General features: G+C 39.0%; 2 protein-coding genes across 2 annotated transcripts in view; one reads left to right on the top strand and one right to left on the bottom strand.

The window, feature by feature from the left end:
- Positions 1-242: 242 nt before the first annotated feature.
- LOC104941419 (TUB like protein 1) lies at positions 243-7,076 on the bottom strand. Its single transcript, XM_010766523.1, has 11 exons — positions 7,058-7,076; positions 5,665-5,793; positions 3,156-3,281; positions 2,868-2,997; positions 2,679-2,763; positions 2,405-2,569; positions 2,123-2,235; positions 1,921-2,029; positions 1,675-1,773; positions 1,165-1,336; positions 243-376 (listed from the first exon to the last, which is right to left on the bottom strand). The coding sequence occupies exons 1-11, from the start codon at positions 7,074-7,076 to the stop codon at positions 243-245; spliced, it is 1,281 nt and encodes a 426-aa protein (XP_010764825.1).
- Positions 7,077-16,404: 9,328 nt separating this feature from the next.
- Positions 16,405-20,075, top strand: part of LOC104941407 (transcriptional enhancer factor TEF-5-like) — a 16,187-nt gene continuing 12,516 nt past the window's right edge. Inside the window, exon 1 of the mRNA XM_010766512.1 lies at positions 16,405-16,572. Within this exon, the coding sequence (XP_010764814.1) occupies positions 16,405-16,572 (168 nt within the window). The remainder of the gene's footprint in view (positions 16,573-20,075) is intronic.

Raw genomic sequence — 20,075 nt, 5'->3', positions numbered from 1 at the left:
AAAAAACAAAAAAAAACAAGACTCTCCTGTGCCATGCAGTGCCAGGTTACAGGATCATATCAGACCAAGTTTTATTTCTCACTCCTGGAGGAAGTCACACAGCCTTAAAAGGCAACAACCAGGAGCAGGTATTGTCACTTTAGACTTAGAGGAACTGTCATTCGTTATTGTGGCCTATCGCAGGAAGATGTGGGCGTGTTGCGTACTGGTTTATGCGTGAGTAGGAACTGGGCATCCTACTGTTACTCGCAGGCGATTTTGCCATCAAAGCTGGAGAGTGCGATAGCAAAGGCCTGCAAGGCACACATCGGGTAGTTGTAGTCCAGCGTGAAAATGTCATCAGCTATTCGACCAAACTGCATCACAATGTAGTCAACTGAAAGAGGCAGGAGGATTGTTCAAAGTTAGTTGGTAAACATTTAATTATGAATGTTAATTATTTTTATTTAAAACATCATCGCATCATTTCAGGATTTCAGCCTCATATTGAAGTAGACTAAGTAGGTTTCATCCTCTGGGGAAAATAAATAACATGGCAACCCTCCAACTGTTGTTAAGGTGATTCAGTCCAAAGTGGTGGACTGATATCCATAAAGCCATGAGATAATAATAACTAGCATACAGTATAGGACATGATGTCATACGTTGTGTTATTTTAGTAGTTATGTCATAGTAGATCACATTTAGGGTTTTTTGTGATCAGCTATTAAACTAATACAGGAGGCTTGGTGTTTTTAAATTGGCATACATACCTATGATGTAATAAAACATAGTTTAACTTTGCTTTGTAATCTAAAACTTAATCTAAGAAATATCCAAACATTGTTCAAATAAGACATGTTAGTGAATAATTGAATGAGTCTCTAATAAACGTATTTTAATTGTTTGACACCTGTCTCTATTATGAGATATCAAATTGTTTGAGAATTGCCATTCAAGTTATTCTTATAGATACATTTCATTATTCTCAGACAAAACTTAGGAGAAAGTACATCCAAATTAACCATCTTTGTCTTTTTACGAGGTTTTACATCTAAATGTTTGTTTGGACTTGACAGTAAACTGCGTTGTGTTTCTTTGACTAGTAACTTCATTGTAAAGGTCAGGAGTGTTTGTTTCATACATATTTAGTTTGAAAAGGTAGCAGTAGATGTGAGTACTCACGGTCTTTGCTATGGACTATCTGGAAGTTCTTGATGGAGGCCTGGGTCACCCTGCCGTTGAAGTTGAGCACATGGGACGAACTATCTTCATTCCACACAGGCGTCTTGTTTTGAAGTTCAATCAGGTTTTCCATGCGCCTATTCTGGTGCCTTATCAACAAGCCGTCAAGTTCCTGCAAGGAACACAAATAAGGAAAAAAATGCAGACAAAGGGTAATCAAGTTTTACATGTTGGCCTTGTGTTGCTCTCATTATTTAATTATCATGAATACTGTGCAGTTTCGATACAGTGTGAAAACATTATGCATAGAAGCAGGGGATTCTGGGAGGGCTGACTTTGCTAATAGGCCATCAGATTATTTTCCGCACTTGATGTTTAACAACCAAGCTTAAAGACGCAAACTTGATAAATATAAAATTATACTGGTGGTCTATATGGTATTTAATTTTTTTGCATTATTTTTTTATTTACCACTAAAATAAAACAATTGAGTTTAAAAATAAAAGTTACACTTCTTGGTCGGAGAGGCACTCGGTCGTTGTTTTTGTCCATCCCTGGAATGATAACCGTCATTCTTCTGGGTCCTTTCATCCCTAAGACATTCGTTTCCTGGTGCCGGAAATAAAAACAGACAAAATGGAGATCAAATCAAATGTACTTTAACACATGAAATTCAATGTATGGAAAGCTCTCGAAAAGATATTATGGATTGATGCATACTGTTGATAGATCATTTTTTGTCCAAGAGTGACTTACATAAACGATGCCAGCCATCTCCTGCCGCGCATTAGACATGTCTGGAAGAGCTCTGTCTGGATTCAGAGCGTTGTCAAAGACAGTGAACTTAGTCCCCATTAGGTTAGACCTGGACAATATATATTACATAATTAATAACTCACAGTAAAATAAAAACGTGGATGATATATTGCTCCTTTTGAGGAAGGAATGATTATTGTACCTCAGCTTTCCAACAAAATTCTCTCCACCTCTCGATAAATCTGTGGAATCGATGGAGATGAGGTAATTTGAGGTTGCACATTTCTTCCTTTTCCTCCCAGCCAGCAGGAATGTCTATAAAGAACAAACAAATCAAATAGTCCTTTTATATATTAAGAAAGTGAGAACTCACTTCATAAAAGTATACATAAGGACTAGTCCTATAATTTGACTGTTACTCTGCTAGCAAAGTTAGATTGCAAAGACCTGAACGATAAGACTGTGTTGAAGAGAAATCCCTGACCTTCTTCTCGTTGTCAAGGTGAAAGTAATACAGAGGGTAGAAGCCCTTGTCCATCCCTCTTTGGTCCCGAGTCACTCTGCATTTCACCGTCACGCCCTGCGGAGCCGGCTCTATCACAAACTTCTCCAAGTTGTCAAACTCAATCTCTGGTGAAGGAGCTCTGTCCTGATGAAGAAGCATTCAAATAAGTGTAATCTGTCATTCTGAAATTTAAAATGATGCTATGTTGGCTTGTCTTATTTTATTAATGAGTGTAATTTGAGATTTAAGATACCTTTTTCTTCTTCCCTTTGCCCTTTTTCTTCTTTGATTTCTCTTCTTTTTCTGAGTCAGAATCGTCACTCTGTTCTGCCTTTGCTGAAATGTACAACAAAAAATATTACATTCTTGTTCTTTAGTTTATTCTTTAGTCACTCAAAGTACAATTAAGGTGCTGGTTAACTTGCCTTTTTTCTTTGTCTTCTTGTCTTTGTCTTTATCTTTGTCCTTGTCTAATGATGTTTGGAAGAGGGATGTTGCGCTGGCGCTGGATTTCTTCTTAGATTTGGTTGACTTTGTCTCCTCTTCACTCTCATCACTGTCGGATTTGGCAGCTGCTCAGAGGATTGATATAAAGATTATCAATGAATTTCATAATTTGTAAAAATTCTTACAGACAGATTGTTCTCTAAAATAAAGTCAACATCAGCATTAAGATGGAAGCTAAGATGCAGCTTGATGGATGGATAAAATGCAGTTGCAATAAAACTACCTTTCTTCTTGCTTTTTGAGTCTTTGTCTCCGTTTATCTGGAACATTGATGCTGGTTCTTTCTTCTTGTCCTTCTCCTTCTCCTTTGACTTGGATTTTTTTTCTTTTCCATCAGGATCTTTTTCCTCTGAGACATGACAATAATGTAACAATTTAGAAAATGTTATCCGTCCTTGAATGGAATACCAAACTGGAGAGTCATCTGAGCACACACTGAGAATGTAATCTTTTTTCTTTTATTGCCAGAGGCAAATCATGTAAATCACATTCCTTTGTGTACTAGACAGTGGGGAAATAAATCCGAACTGCAATTCAACCAGCAAGCAAGGACTTTTGACTGGAACCTTTTGCATATATCTGCTTGGAATTCACATGTTTAGCATACTGTGCAGAACACAAGAAATCGAGGCAAGGGATGCCACATTTTTCACACAAAACAAGTAGCAAATATCTATTGTACTCAAAACCTTAAATACATTCTGCATGCTGTCGATACTCACAATACAAATGTGTTACACAATAAAGAATCCACCCCAACATGAACTTATATATTTAGCTGTCCACAGAATAAAGAAATTAACTCCAGGGATCGAATTTAGGTAAGCGACTGAGTATTGTGCTAATTTTGGTTAGACACGGGTCTAATGTTGTCTGGTTGGTGAAACTTTAGGAAGTCAAGGTGGGACATTTCTTTACCCTTTGTCATGTGAATACATATTGTGTAGATTTGAGACCATTTGTTTATATTTTATCCGTTATAAATACATAAGTTAGGAAGATGGAAGCATCAAATAACTCCAACTTACATTTTCAACCTGCAGTCTTTAGTATGCCTAATGTAGTCCAATATTGACTCCTATTTTAGCTTTGCATTGGTCCAATACATCATATCTGGTCCTGGTAAATGCTCCATTATGTAGTTGCCTAAACAAAAGCTCTGATGTTATCAAATAAATTAAATACTACCAAAGGTTTGAATTATATCAAGAAAACTAATTTCTAAAACTTAGGAAAAAGTAATGAATTGTTATTTTGTAATTGTTATTAAAATGTTGTTAACTGTTTGACAACATGTGAAATGTTGATTGAACTTAAACTCTATAATCAAGTTTGGATCAAGTTTTGTAAATGTGGAGGAAACAATATTCTTAAACAATATTTTAACTTACTCAACTTAAATACATTGAGAAGTATCATCATTCTGAATTAGACAACAGAAAGAAATATGTTGCCATAGCTACCATAAGGTATTCTATTAATATAATGCACTCCATTCTCACTCTCCCAGTAAACAGAGCACCTGGCTGCCCTTTACTCTACAGGAGGAGCACAGAGCCACAAACACAAGTTGGAGCAGGTTTCCCTGACATGACTGATGGCTGATCTGAGGTGGAGGAAGGTTAAGTTCAGCTCAGAGGCAAACTCTCTGGAGGCGATCCAAGCAAAGTAATCGAAAAGAGCAACAACACTCTGGGCTATATCTGACAGAGAGCCAGTGTTGAAGTGATAATCAAGAAACATCTCTACACAGATAATCGCTTGTCATATAGCTCAAGTTAAGTGAATGAGGAGCTAACCATGTCTAAAGTTGTGCCTCCCCACACTGGTAATGAAACAAACTGTCAACCCAAACGAATACTTAGTGATATACAGTAAGTGCTAACAAAGGCAAAGAAACTGAAGCAGTGAATGGATATGTTAGGACTAGACTGGTCATGCTAGCTGCTCTGTTAACCATCTCTGTACTTTAGGGTGTAAGCATGCTAACATTAGCTAATTATCACCAAACACGAAGCACACAAAAGACTGATGGGGATTTTGCAGATGTTTGGTCATGAAAATTGAAAGTTAAAGAATTGCCAGATTATTTACCATGATGTAAACATCGACATCTGTATCAAATTAAATGGCATTTAGCCAATAGTTAACATTTGTCTCCAAACTATAAATATCAATCTAATGGGGGTGCAACAGGAAAGGTCAGGCATAATTATACACTGGGGACCAAGGAAATCTGGACTAAATATCATTGCATGTTATCCAGTTGATATTTTCGTCAGGGCCAAAGTGATGGCCAATGTGTTAATTATTCCTCATTAATCAGTTGTTATACTTAAACTAATTGTGAATGTGCTGGTCGGTTTGTAAAGACAAAATGTAAGCTTCTAACATCATGTTCTCCAGACTTCGTGCAAAGTAAAAGTGTTGCAACATGCCACAGAGAAGTCTGTCCACACATCACTTTTAACTTAATTTAAATTAGATCTAAAAGGGGAAATTGTAAGGATTTTAATGTTGCAACAGTTTGAATGAACTTTAAAGGTTGATTTCTTGAGGGAAACCTCACTTGACTCCTGTGATTTAGCCTCTGCCACCAAGTGAGTCAGTGTGCACACGCTTGTGATTACACAATCAAATCATTTAATCTTCTCAACAACATAAGTCTGGTCTCATAACAGTTGTTTAGGTCCCACTGTTAATTCCCTAATAAAACAGTTCTCCTGCCATACCTTTTGATTTAGATTTCTTTTCTTTGGCAGTGGTTGAAGACGGAGAACTGTCTTTTGTTGTCTTTTTCTTAGTCTTCTTTTTGGAGGTGTCTTCATCATCGTCATCATCGTCGTTATCGGTGCCTGAACCTGCAGACATGGAAAAAGTAGTGTATTATTAAAATCATTTTCCAAAAGTACATTTGATTTATGAGTTTAATTGTATGATATTTTTATTAAGTTAAGTCTTTAAGGTTTTTAGACTCCCGGTTTTAACATTGACATACCTTTTTTCTTTTTTGGAGCACTTTTGGATTTCTTTTTTGGCTCTTTCTCCTTTTCTTTTCCCTTTTCTGGTTCTTCTTGATCTTTTTCTGGTTTCTTTTTCTTCACCTTCTTTCCATCTATAATGTTGATTAAAAAAAACAGCAGTGTGACCAATGTGGATGACCAATGTGGATGTCCAATGTGGATGTCTAATGTGGATGACCACAGTGTTCGGTCTTTCTGCTAGAAATGCTTAAAATATCTTAGTCTTTGAAAAAGTTCCTTACTTTGGATGGCAGGAATTTCCTCTTCGGATCCATCTTCATTTTTTTTTGTCTTTGTTTTTTTGGGCTTTGTTCTTTTGCAATGAGCTTGGCTTCTGATCTGTTCCTCTTTCTTCTTTTTTGGCTTCTATTGATTTTCTTTAAAGGTACAAAACGGATTAGTAGAGATTAGCTTGAGCAAATTGGAAGGACAGGAGAGAAGAGAAAACACGACAAGGACTGAACACAATAGATGGGAGACAAAGAAATATAGGATAACTTACTAAAAATAGCACTTAAGGATCTTTATCATTTATAAACACTCACCATTAAAAGTCAGATGTGAAAGGTAGCGAGGGGCAGAAAGAAAAAAAGAACAATTAAGTTGTAACTACTTCTACAGCTGTTATTAATATAGTTCTAGTATATAATAAACATTATTTATGCTCATTGGTTTGCATACAATGTCTAAGTAAGTCATGCTGGCAGTCTTAAAAGTGAGTCATTGTTCATTGTCATTGTTCAAATGAAAAAAATAGTAGTGCAATGAATTATGTTTAATTTCTTGTAAAGCTGTATTTTAAGTTAGTGAAAGAGAATGTAATGATTACTATTATTTATAAATACAGACCTGTCATACAAAAAGGTTACAAAACAAGTGTATGCAACTCGCTCAAGCTTCTTCTGGAGTGCTGAGAAACACTAAATACATTACACAATCACTCTTTACATCACACAAGATGGCAAGTCAATTAGTTTAAAGAATCCCTGTAAATACATTTCAAGGAATTACCTTTTTCTCTTCTGATTTTTTTATATAAAATACACTGGATTTGGTCATTAATGCTTAATGAAATCAATCTTTGCAGTTCTTCCTTCATCACCTGCATTATATGCTGTCATCTTCTAGACACAAGTTTAAGGTATAGTATGACCAACAGTCCCATTCACACGCCTTTGTCTATGTATTACTATGTATATCATACAATAGTAAAATATATCCCTGTTTCAATGAATAGAAAGGGAACCAAGATGTATTTCACACATGTGATGACTAAACCATTGATAGGCACAGCGTGTCCAGCCCAAGTCACAGAGAAGGAGGTCAGTGTGATTGCAGAGACAATAAAGGTAATCCTATTAGAGGCAGATCCTGCATTCATGGAAGTCTATTTTAGTTCCTTGAAAGTCTACAACTCACAATTATAGTTGACATTTGTAATATTGTGATTCATTGTTATGAAAAGTGATTAAATGACATATTACACTCCAGCCATTATAGAAAATAATATGTTTCTATTGAACTGTCGCCATTTTATTTTTAATTACAGTCCTTTACACAAAACTTTAAAATATAAATAGATGTTTCATGTCTGTACTTAACACAATCGCACTGAGGTGGCAAAGTATATCCGAACACTCTGAAATTATTCTGATGAAAAACATGTTTTAATGAATGTGTCTAAAACAATACTGTACTAATGTGAGGCATCGTTATGTAGCTCGGAAGGAGGCAAAACATATGTTGCATGATTATTGAAATTCCCTGAGAGGATTTAGAAGAGATTAGTATGAAATTATGATCCAATAATCACCCTTAGTGTTGACCTAGTTTTGGCATTTGATGAAAATTAGATTACTTGTTGACACATATGGTAATGCTCAAAGTAAATAGAGTAGGAATTAAAGAAGAAAATGGCATAATGAAAGTACTGCCGTTGCATATGGTTTGGACGTCGCCACAGTCAGCGGTGAGCTGGATTACTGACAGCCTTCAATCCCTTGCGCGTGCTTTTGTAGATGCACTGCTCGGCTGATGAGTGTCACCCAAACGTGTACATTTGTATTCCAAAATGCAACTTAATGTCAGATATGAATGCAATCCATGCTGTAGTGCCTATAGATGCTTTCCAGTTTTGAATTCTCTTCTGAATTCCGCCTTGCCTTATTCCTCTACTGTCATTTGTATATAGAGCAGTTACCTCACATGTGGGCCAGAGATAAACTAAAGTAAACACAAGGGGAACAAAGATTGAAAGATATCCCATGGATGCAGTGGGTCACAACTTTGCATACACAGTCCAACTGTAAATATTGTTGCATGACAACAGCAGCAACATTATTTAACTCTTATTAAATGGATTTCCATCCCTTAGGCCTCTCTCCAGTTACCACATCATATTTTAAAGTAAATTAAAAAAATCTGCCAAACCACAACCCCACCCTTTACCTTCTCTGCAGACATGGTGTGGCCTCTGCCTTCAGCTCTACCACTGCTTCTTGTTAGAGGTTAGAAAATAAAAAAGCAGGCCTCTCAGCGGAGATAATGAAAGAGTGAGAAAGCCCTGTACTCAGACTCCATCAGCAGAAAGTTGTTAATAGGATTTATGTGTAAAGCCATCTGCTCTGTGGGAACACGTCAACGGGAGAAACCAACAAAGGCTCAGGAGGAGGGAGAAGACTTGTTTATCACGTGTGTCCACTGTCCACTATCCACAGACCAAACACTTATGTTGTGTCCGGGGTACTCATGCAAGTCTCAGCAAAGATGTCATATGGGGATCCTTTTGTCTTTCCTTCACACCTACTGTTCTGTAGGTCAGACACTAGCAGTATCTAGGAATAAAGTCATAGAGGTTTTATACAGTTTAAATGTTCAGTATTTATAAGTTGAAAAAGTGTTGTTTAATTGATAGTAATGAAACAATATTTAAGTTGCTATAATGTAACTGCATGATTTATTACAATATTGTCCTTTTAGTGTCCACTAAATACATAATGTTCCCAAAGTAAGGCTTTTAGTTTTCTATACAGTATGAACCTTTGCACGCGTGATCTGGAATAGGGCCGCAAACATTTTCTTTAAATATCAATTAACCTTTTTTTTTTAAAAATGTTCTTGTCTTCATTCAAGAATTGTTCGTTTGGACATAAAATGTAACAGTAAAGCTGCCATTTTCATATTGCTCATTTTATTATACTGCCAGTCGAAACCAAATATTATTTACTATAATAACCCTTTGAAAACAAATTACACGTGGAATGATTACTTTCTTATGAATACCTATTGCTGTATATTCCATACTCTCACATATCTGCGTATAAACATATCTTTGTACAGTTTTTTAAAAAACATTTATCTTTGGCTTTCTATTTGCCATACATCTTTTTTTTTTAAAACACATAATCTAACCATATAAGAATGTATAATACAACATTATTAAATATAGCCTCCATTTTTTTACCCACAAAGAAAGTATTATAGCCCAATGAACTATGTGATATAAATAAAATGTAATTCTAACAGTACCAGGTCACACTGATGTGCTAAGCAGTCCTTAGTAGGTCTACCTGACAGCAACACATAAAGATTTTCCATAATACTTACTGGTTTAGCGCCTCTTGGCTAGTCCCAGCGGAAAGAGGGCGTGGGAAAGCAGTGATTAACACAAGGTCTCAAATAGGTTAGTAATGGCAGGGACGAGGAGGATAATTTATCCAACATTTAGATGGCCTCATATAAAATGCTTGGATAACATATACATTTGCAACATTTGTTTCTTGGTTATGCTGACATACCTGTCCCGTGTCCAGGCCTCTTTCACAATGTGATTGTGGAGAAGCATGGCTGATGTGTTAAGTTGTTACAGCACATCCAGCCTTTGGTCTTAATAGGAAACATTAGAAAGAGAGTGTACTGACAGAAAATATCCAATGCAATGTATAGGAATATTTATATCATGAATTAACACAAGCTCTCACCAAGGATGATGTGTTTTTTCTAGGCTGCAGTGTGATTGTCTCCATCCAGCTTGTGAATGGAAACAAGGCTCCATACACATCCTGTAGCCCACAGAGGGGTCACGTGACCCGGCTTCTAAGAGGATTTTTAACAAAGCAACAGGTTTCCCAATCAACAACGCACCACCACCAGCATGCCTGACCCTTCTAGTGGGATTACTCTAATCAGCTGCTCACCATCTGTGAGCATTTCTAAGGAGGTTCCCAAGAAACAGAAATATGGCTTGAGTGTAATTTCACTCAAGGGAAAGTAAAACTGATTCAGGTAAAACAAAACAAAAAGCAACTTAAATTCTCTTTTTACTCAATAAATGTAACTAATTAACAAAAAGTTATTTTCAGTTTAACAATGTCTATTTGCTCCAAATTAACTGCTGAGTGGCAGTTTATTTCACTAAGGGTACGACTGTGTAAGAGTGATGAAGGACGATGTTTAAATATATGGTATGTGATTAAAAGGAAGTGTCAGCACAGTAGATCACAAGAAAAGTGTGCTTTCTTCAGTCTACCACCAGATGTTGCTGTACCCCAAGAGACAAAAAACACAACAGGAAAAAGCTGTGAGGCACCAGGGGGCACATGGAGCTGCTGTTACTCATATTAAAAAAAATTATAGACTAAACGCACATGGTAGTATTAAAGAAGTTAGAAAACCTCATTATCTGTGGTGAGGTCGTTTTCTACAACTTCAAACCCTTCCTCAGTCCTGTCTGTTTGCAGTCTGTGAGCTCACAAAGGGAGATGGTAAGAGAGTATTCACAGCTTAAGTGAACAATAACACATGTGATAGGAAATAAAGCAGGGAAAGTAATGTGTTTTGTAGTTTTATAAGGCCAGGTCCTTTGTCTCTCCACATCACCGTGCTGCTCACGCTGTCCAGTCTGCTGACTGGTGAAAAGGGGTCTAGACTAATGGCTTTGCTGGCATTTCTGCAAACGCTTGACAGTAACATGGCAGTTGGCAGGCAGCCTGAGGAAGGCCAGCAACCTCAAGGGAGCAGCGGAGGAGCCATCAAGATCTTAAAGGGACAGAGACTTCAGTGCCTTTCTCACCATATACTGTGTTCCCAATCCATTTTTAAGTCAGTTTTATTTTATTACTGTGAGCAACATTGTAAACATTGTTGAAGCAATGAGAAGCAGCGGGAGTATAGCAGAGAGGCTGTAAAAGCAGCTCTTACTATACCAACAACTGTAACAACAAGCCTGACTGAAATGAAAACACATCAATCAGAGTTATGGTGAAACAGGGACCGTTCAGAGCAGTTGTACAAACACTAAGCCAGGAAGAATTATGATAAATACATAAAGGTAGAGCTTCCAGTGGCAGGGACCAGTGTTTTATGAAGGGGTATGATGATGATATTTTAGTTCACAAATGGGTTGAGTGCTGAAACAGAACGTCGTTGACGACGTGAACTCGGTGGCACTGTAGAGCCGGTGAATCATCAACTCAGAAGGGCCCATACCTCAGGAAGGACAAACAATGAAGACAAAACAGGAAAACCTGGGTTTAATGAGTCTATCCCCAACAGAGGCATTGTTTGAGGAAGGTAAAAGGGGTTCAAGAGAAGACAATGGGTCATGAAAGGAAAGATGTTAGACCGGTGCAAAAATAGTCTCTTGGGTTGTATATACATTTAAACTCAATCTTATGCTGATGATTCACCAAGGACACATCCTTAAATGGAGATAATAGGTTATTATTCTTACTGTTTTTAATCCATGTGAGGCAAAGTACAAATGTAGGCCTATGATTCGCACTATTGAGGGAATGTGGATATCCAATTAAAAGTTTCAGGCTCAGCTCTACATTGTCAGACTTTGCTATACTTTAAATAGCTGCTGGGGTATTTTTTCCAATACAGCTAAGATAATGTTAATACTGTAAACAATTCTTAAAGTAAAGTCACAAGATCCATTTGTCATCTTTGGACTTGATCCAAAAAGTGTATTGCTCTTCTGAGGATTATGCTAGACTGGGTGTTTCTGTCCAATAAGAGGTTCTTTCCTAGACCATAGTGTTGGACAATCAGACCTAAATACAAGCATTTCTGTCCCTGACATGGACAAAAATAGGGAAGAAATTGGCTTTCTAAACGTTGGCTCAAGTATTTTGGGATATCAATAGGTGCTTTCACACCAGAGTACTTTAGTAATTTAGTTCCGATAGTGCCTGGAATTTTGCGTTCACACCAAAAAGAGAGCTTAGTTCAGAGAACTTTTACCACCATTTGGTGGTACTTTCCTGGGGCGAAAAAAGTTCCAATTTCACTTTTTACTCCCCAACTCCAGGGACTTCCGGCCAGGGACTTCGGGTGGCAGTATACGCCGTGAAGTGGTTTGCGGCCTGCCAGTAAACCCAAAGCAGAAGAAGAAGTGACGTCAGCGGCTTCATTTGTGTAATCTTCCCTCAGGGAACTTATTCCAGTGTGAACCAAGCCCCCTGGAAGCGCGCCGGACTCTGTTCCCAACATTCGTTGTGTCCAAACGCGGTACTGCAGCATCCGTATCAGTCCGTGACGTCACCCGGCCCAATACAACTTTTTCCCATTGACTAACATGGGGAAAGTACGACGGAGTATTAGGGCCACACTTAGAAAAAAAAAACTGAGATTTCGAGAATAAAGTCATAATAATACGAGAATAAAGTCATAGTTACGAGAATAAAGTCGTAACATTACGAGATTAAAGTCGTAGTTTCATAAGTGACTTGAGAAGGAGACAACAGCAGCGTCCTGCAATAAAATGAGGAATGTGGAGCATCTTGTGAAGCAGTACTTTAATTTAGGTTTCTCAAATAACGAAATACTTAATCTTTTGACATATCAGCATCAGATTATCATAAGTATTAGAACTTTGAAAAGGTTGTGCAAGAAACTATGTGTATTATTTCGAAGAAAAAACCAGCAGACTTGGAGGAGATTGTTTCCTTTCTGCAGGAGGAAATGGCTGGTTCTGGCCGACTACAAGGCTATCGTTGGTTACATCTACGAGCTGTTCAAAGGGGATTTGTTGTTTCACAAGAAACTATGAGACTTGTAATCAAACCAACCAATCAACCCAGTCTCATAAAAAAACGTGTAATAACTACGTTGGTCCACAACGTAGGACGTAGTATTTCTACAAAAACGCCTCTGAAACACACACACACACACACACACACACACACACACACACGACTGTCCTCCTTCTNAGATAGAGAGAGAGAGAGAGAGAGAGAGAGAGAGAGAGAGAGAGAGAGAGAGAGAGAGAGACAGAGAGAGAGAGACAGAGAGGTGTGTGCTTGGGGTTTGACGTACCTGTCGAGGCCAGAATACTCAGAGGAAAGACATGTCAGTACAGCCCCAGAGCAAAACAAGACAAGCAACATTTTTGTGACACGCACACACTTCCTCTGAACTCAGGTCGCAAAATGTGCCAACTATTAAATTCCAATAAGGCGTAATTCCAATTAACCAAAACTGTTATTTGCTTATAGACAATGTTAATTGCTTTCGGAAAATCAAAGGAATCAAAAGTCAGATGAGAAGAATAACACACTCTCTCTCACATCTCTCTGTTGAATATAAGGCTATGGGCAAACCCCAAGCACACACCTCTCTGTCTCTCTCTCTCTGTCTCTCTCTCTCTCTCTCTCTCTCTCTCTCTCTCTCTCTCTCTCTCTCTCTCTCTCTATCTTTCTGCAGCTGTCTTTACTGCAAAGCATCTGGGTACAAAAGAAGAGAAAGATCTCAGTGCTAGAGGGAGGCTTATGTCTATTTTCACCTATCCAGACCACATTAGGACTTAGCAGCAGATCCAGTGCGTGCATGTGAAGTTGTGAGAGAAGATGTGTGAGGAGGTATAGGGGAGGGGGCTGAGCTCTGTAATGATGACTGAGCAGGCCTTCCCTGTCAGCCCACTCGCTGAGATGTTAGGAATGTTTTCAGTCATGGCTGAGCAGTATGTTAGCAATTTAGGATTACCTCAATGTTATGAGAAGGGAGGAGGGCAGAGAATATGGGTGGAGAAAGGGTTCAGGGGGAGACTGAGCTGGAGAGAAAGAGAGGTACTGTAGAGGGGGGGGGGGAGTGAGGAGAGATTACCTTTTTGCCCACTATCTTAGCATGGAAGTGGAAAATTCCAGCGGTCATATAGTAAAAGAAAAAGATAGGCGTGTCCTGCCGGGGAAGAGGTTAAGAACTGCAGCCTGCAGCGATCTGAGCCGTGTTGAGCAATCAGCATGGAAATCATAAGCAGTTTAAAAGAGGGTAGAGATATGGAGAGATAGCGATTGTGATCATGTAAGAGGCTGACGACAAGTGAGGCCGTGACTGTGATTTTACTAGAGCGTCTCTCTTGGACTATTATTTTCATTATTGATCAATTCTGCTAAAATAATTTTGAGCTGTATTTATTAGTTTATTCCATAGGGACATTGCAAATAAATGAAAATGAGTACAACATACATTATGTCAAGCTGCCTGAAAAATGCTCATTAACATCTGTATTTCTCATGGGTAACAATAACAGAAACATTATAAGTCACGAAATCCAAGTACCGGTACATATATGCAATACATAAGGAAAAAAGGCAGAATCATTAAGTTAGAGTTAGAAAAAAGTGAAGTTGAAAAAACACCTAATGATATTCACATTTTACAAAAGAATACGAATTCAGTAAAGCATTTTTGCATGAATATCTTTAGACTATTCATCAATTGTGCAATATAATTGGTGATTATATTTCTGTTTATCGTCTGGTCAATAGATGGTTAATGGCTGCAGCTCTGTGTGTCTGTTAGCACCTCTCATGTTCCCCTGCTGGGTGCAACAGCAGCCTTTTCACGATCTGTCTGACCTCCACCAAGTCTGAGCAGATCTCTGTTGCCACGGCTGCAGCTGCCACTCACAACACACAGATCACGTCTCTTACTCTTTGTTGAAGTTACATAGAACATTGTGCACATATTTACTATTATGACCACCCATTCTTGGTTGCTGTTCTGACAAAATCAGGCATTAAATGGTCCTTTGCACACCTGGTACTTTTTTCTAACACTTATGTCAGGTTTTTTATTTTATTAAATAGATGAATCTCATACAGCTACAGGTTTTTTTCTGAATGCATCATACCCACACTTTAGGGATCGAGAGTCTCTTGAATAAACTATTCAGCAGCTTTTTGTGTCTGAAGACGGGTTGAACACAGATCTGCTGAGTGATTATGTTGCCTCTCAAAATGTGTTGTATATGTTCTTCAAGTGCAAAGGTTAAAGTGTAGGATGAGGGATTTGGGACTCACTATCTCAGCGTTGATTTTGCTCCCATTACATTTTTGTTTTTATGAGTTAGTCCAATATAACTTTTAGGATGTAACAGTTGATGATAAATCCAGGCTTTTGTCAATTTGTTGCAGTTCTATCAGGATCAGGTTTGTCTTTTTCCAGCGAGCAGAAAAAGTAGTGTCAGAGAATGTCTGTTACAGTTCCATTTACAAATAATTTTAACATTAAACTTTATAAAAACTTTATTTGAAACTTTGAAATCAAACACTGAAGTGATTCGTCCAGCCTGCTTTAAAGTGTTGCTTCTGCAGCAAACTAAATATCATATAAAACAAAAGCTGTAACTTAAAATATTACAAAACCAACCAGATGTTTTGAAAAAAAAGAGATATCATCTCAGCTCACAACCACAGAAGTGCACTGTTCAACAGGTGAACCAAACACATTTTTGATTTACCACGCAATATAATTTCTGAGCTGAACACTCTAAGAAAAATGCATATTGTCTGTTACTTGAACTTATAACCATCATTTTTTGAATAAGAGATTGCGTTTTTTTCTGGACCTTTCAAAGACTAAAAGTTTGCTGTGTATTTCATTTTAATGTAAGAACACCAAGAAGTTCTTATCTGTTTCTTTCTTAGTCAAACTGTAGTTCATACTGTGTGTCAGTGCTTTGCAATGAGATATCTGTGAAATTAAAGGCAGAACTCTGTGGTTGGGACAATGTAATGTGTCCCCCTCTTTTGCTCCTCTGCTGAAGAGATTGAGAGTGACAGTTGCACGGGGGTCGGGCTGGCATTGTTCTTCCTCTGCCATCCTGCGCTGGGATGGCCGGCAGCAGGTGCTGCAGTCCGTTGAGTGCAGGGTCACACGCTGGTGTTGTTTTGGGAATAGGGGGCTGCTGCCAGGTGGCAGTTGTTGGCAGAGACAGTTATGGCTTTGTGTTTCCTCCAAGAGTTACTGCATCAGCTGCCCCTTTTGCCCCTTCGACCGACGACCCCCTACCCCAACCTAATGGCGCTCACCCCGGCTCTAACCCCTGCTACTCCCAGAGCTGGAAGTGCATGTGTGTGTTCACCCGAGCCCCGGCTGTGTTCGCAGGCCCAGGCCAATCAGACTGGCTAGCACAGATGTGACAGGCTTAGAGGAATGCTAGGAATGCGGAGGCGCTGGAGCGGGCGTGTCCATCCCTGGCCCGGGGCAGAGGGGGACGGGCTAACTGAGTATCGGCAGACAGTTCCTCTGCTGGCCCACCGCCGGCTTACTCTTTTGGAGAGGACGGTGAGGGCTGCAAGCCTGCCGGAGATGGCCCGCAGGACTTGTATGGTAATTGCACTAACCAGGGCCTTCTGGAGGCCAAGTGCTACAGAGTGTGTGAAAAACCAGGACTTGTTTCTCCTGTCAATGTGTGTCTGGATTATGCGAAGACTGTTCAACTTCCTAGACACACAGTCTTTTGTGTGTGGGTTTAAGGGGGAACATCTTGACCGATCTTTATTGGTTTCATTTTCTGTAAGCAAGTTTTGAAGAGTTAAGGTCATTATTCATAATGATACAGCAGTCCGACCTCTCCTTTTGGCCCAACTTTCAGCCACAGAAACCCAGTAAACGTGACCTGGCAAAGAAACAAAGTGAAAAACACTGATGGACTGATTTCCCCTCAAGACAACATAATAATGATAACATAATAATACACTTCATCCAATGGTGATTTTTGCCTGATTCGAGCTGCATTTTGCTGAAAAGGCAGTGCTTGTTAAATGTTGTGCACAGCAAAGAGGACCATGAAATCCCAGAATAGAAGTTGTTCTCTGCACAACCTGTTTGTGCAGAATGTCGAGAGTAGATGTTATGAGATGAAAAACATGGTTCCGTTTTCTTAGCACTCTCTATAATTAGGCTTCAGGGCCACGTGAGCAGACAATAAGTAGGTGTGAAACAAGCTAATAAAACTTGTGGGTAAAACTAAACAAAAACAAAACTTGAATACCTTATTTATTTTTTATTTCAAATAAAACACAGAACATTAAATACAATCTGCTATAGGAAGCGGAGGTGTTATTGTGGCCTGTGACCTGTGACAAAGTGTTTGCCTCAGGTCTGAGGAGCTCTGGGAAATGTCACGATGCTGGAAAATATGGGCTCAGAACAGTCTCATAATACACACATGCACACAGAAGGATTCGCACTTGTATTTCATGATCCGCAAAAGGATTCATACTTGTATTTCCGGATCCACACTTGTGTTTTTCAATGCACACACAAATGTGTTCCATTTCATATACATGTAAATAAAATCCAAATACAGAAAAAAGTTTTACATATGTATTTTTGATCCACACATATTTGTTTTCCGTTTAAATCCCCTGAACCCGCAAACACAAACCGCTTTCTGTGCACGGATCGCTGTGCATTCGTGTGTGGGTTTTTTGAGACTCCCCTGACGGTCAGCCGATTCGTACTTGTAATTTTTTCTATCTATAGCCAATCAGATGTCTCCTTCATTCTAAGCCAATCACATGAGCGCGCCCCCACGAGGGTAGATTTCTTGCGTTCATGACGTAGCGCTTCATGTACGCATTTTGCGCAGTCCGGAGCTGATAGGTCCATGGAGCCTGCCTGCAGGCGCTAATCTCAGGACACCTCCAGTCTCAGGACATTGTCACTTTCCGAACAGGAAATGCACGCAAATACAAGCCTTTATATTATGAAGGTACAGCGCCACTTTCCGAACCATTGATGAATGCTTGTGTGTACACAAAAACGGCAGGCAAAACCGTTTTAAATNCTGAGCACACACACAAACTCCCAGCCAGCCTGCGGGTGTGTGCGTGTCCGGGCTGGGTTTCGCTGTGTATTGCTGTCTCGCCGACGGCCACTGGGCTCACAGGGAGGGGGGGAGGGGGGGGCAGGAGCTCCAACAAGCCGTTTAGGACAGAGAGTGAATACACATACTACTGTATACAGAGATGCTGTTTGAGAAACCAATGTGAGTTTGGAACAATGTAAATCTATTTTAGTAGACCTCAACAATGGCATTAAGATCAGTAGAAATGTCCAAGATGTGGGACCTTTAAGGTTTGCCCACAAAAACCCGATCTTCCTGCTGCACTCTTTATGGTTGTGATGAATAAAATATACTAGTTACCCTATTATTGACAAAGCTTGCCGCACATTCAGTGTCTGACCCTTGGCAGGGACATGCATTAAGGTCATAGTGAAAAGGGTTCATCCTCTGGGGAGCAGGAATGTGATCAATATATTTCCTGACAGTTGTCCTAGACGTAAAGGTCAGAGGGTCTCCATAATCATTCTGGTTCATCCTCTGGGGAGAAGGAATATCAGCAGAAAACTCAATACAAAATGCAGGTCTTCCTAACTAGGGCTATGTGCTCTTCTGTTCTGTGGTTATGGAGAAGCTCTTTAATAAATAAGAAAATATGTCATGGCAAGGAATTCTTACGATGTGAACTTATTTGTTTTAGAAGGAAAATAAAATCACAAACTGGATTGCATTTAGTTTGAAGGTGATGTTTAGAACATTACAGATACCACACTGTAACTGAAAAAGGAGACACCTTCCCGCTGAATACAAACTAGGAAGGATGCACACAGATACAGTAAGTCAACACTGTTTCGATTGGGCAGAACCATTCATCACATATACACCAGGTCAGGAGGTTTTAATTAAAAGCAAACAGCTTCAAGCTCAGACAGGTAATTTTCAAACCGACTCTAGAGGTATGAATGCACACTTGACCAAAAGGAAGCAAAATCAATCGTCCACTGGTTTTCTTTACAGCAAAATAACTTTTGTACCATCTATAGAAGGGGCGTGATGAAGGAGTAAGCCCACAGTTTCGACTTATAGCCACCACACAAAAGTAAAAAACTGGCACATGTACATCAGGTTTTCCGTTAGCCGTTTTAGCTGGTAACATTTATTAAAAACCGGTAAATTCAAAACCTGCCGGTTAAAATGTCTGTTAATAATTAGGGACGCTCCGATCGATCGGCCGCAGGTCATTATCGGCCGATATTCACTCTTAATAGTTTGATCGGTGCTCTGATTGATTGATATGGACATAAACGCGAGTGAAGTGTAACCGGACGCGAAAGAGAGATCAGATCAGCTGCTGAGTCTGATGGAGACACGCAGCTCTGCATGATAACCTGAAGCCCCGCCCACTGTTTAACGCGCTGCATGAGAAACTGACGGGCTGTCAGGAGAGAGAGGGAGGGAGAGGGGAAAAGAGAGGATCCGTTTCTCCCGTGTTATTATTCAAAGTTGATGTAAACTTTTGAATAATGTACTTCATCTACTACAAAGAGTTTGTTTGAATGTAATAATTATGTTGTTTGTTGTTTGTGGAATCATTTATTGAAAAATGAATCTGAACTTTTCGATCTGTTACGATTATAAACTGAAGCAATATAAAAACGAGCCCCAGTAACTGAGTTTTAAACATCAGCATATCCAGTCCTAGTCCGGTAGTTACCTGCTAACGGAAACTCTGCTACACAATTCTTATTATTATTATTGAAACTTGACCGGTAAGTTTCAAATTTGTCCGGTAAAATAAATTCTGTCGGACATTTGAACGGCGAGAAAAAATCCTAGCGGAAACCCTGATGTACATATCTTATTCATCACTTAGTTATACTTTGACACACATTAAAAAAACAAGGCATGTCTACCATAAAGGAATATATGTATTGATGCATCTGTGTTTTCCTCACTCTGGATAACAACAAGCCAAATGTTGAAACTATAAAATAAATAATGCAAAAGGTGTCCTCACTGCTGCTTGGACTGTTAATCTGTTCCT

This window comes from Notothenia coriiceps, unplaced genomic scaffold, assembly GCF_000735185.1.
Source record: "Notothenia coriiceps isolate Sejong01 unplaced genomic scaffold, NC01 NC01_scaffold00000311, whole genome shotgun sequence".
Lineage (NCBI taxonomy): Eukaryota > Metazoa > Chordata > Actinopteri > Perciformes > Nototheniidae > Notothenia > Notothenia coriiceps.
Note: the sequence above shows the minus strand (reverse complement) of the source record. Positions and strands in the feature narration are given on the sequence as shown.

Bases quoted from the DNA above. Each gene is read 5' to 3' on its own strand.
- LOC104941419 (XM_010766523.1), bottom strand. The intron at 2,236-2,404 runs GTCAGGGATTTC...TGTTCTTTATAG, and splicing joins ACCTTGACAACGAGAAGAAG to ACATTCCTGCTGGCTGGGAG. The intron at 1,337-1,674 runs GTAACTTTTATT...TGTTCCTTGCAG, and splicing joins TGCCTCTCCGACCAAGAAGT to GAACTTGACGGCTTGTTGAT.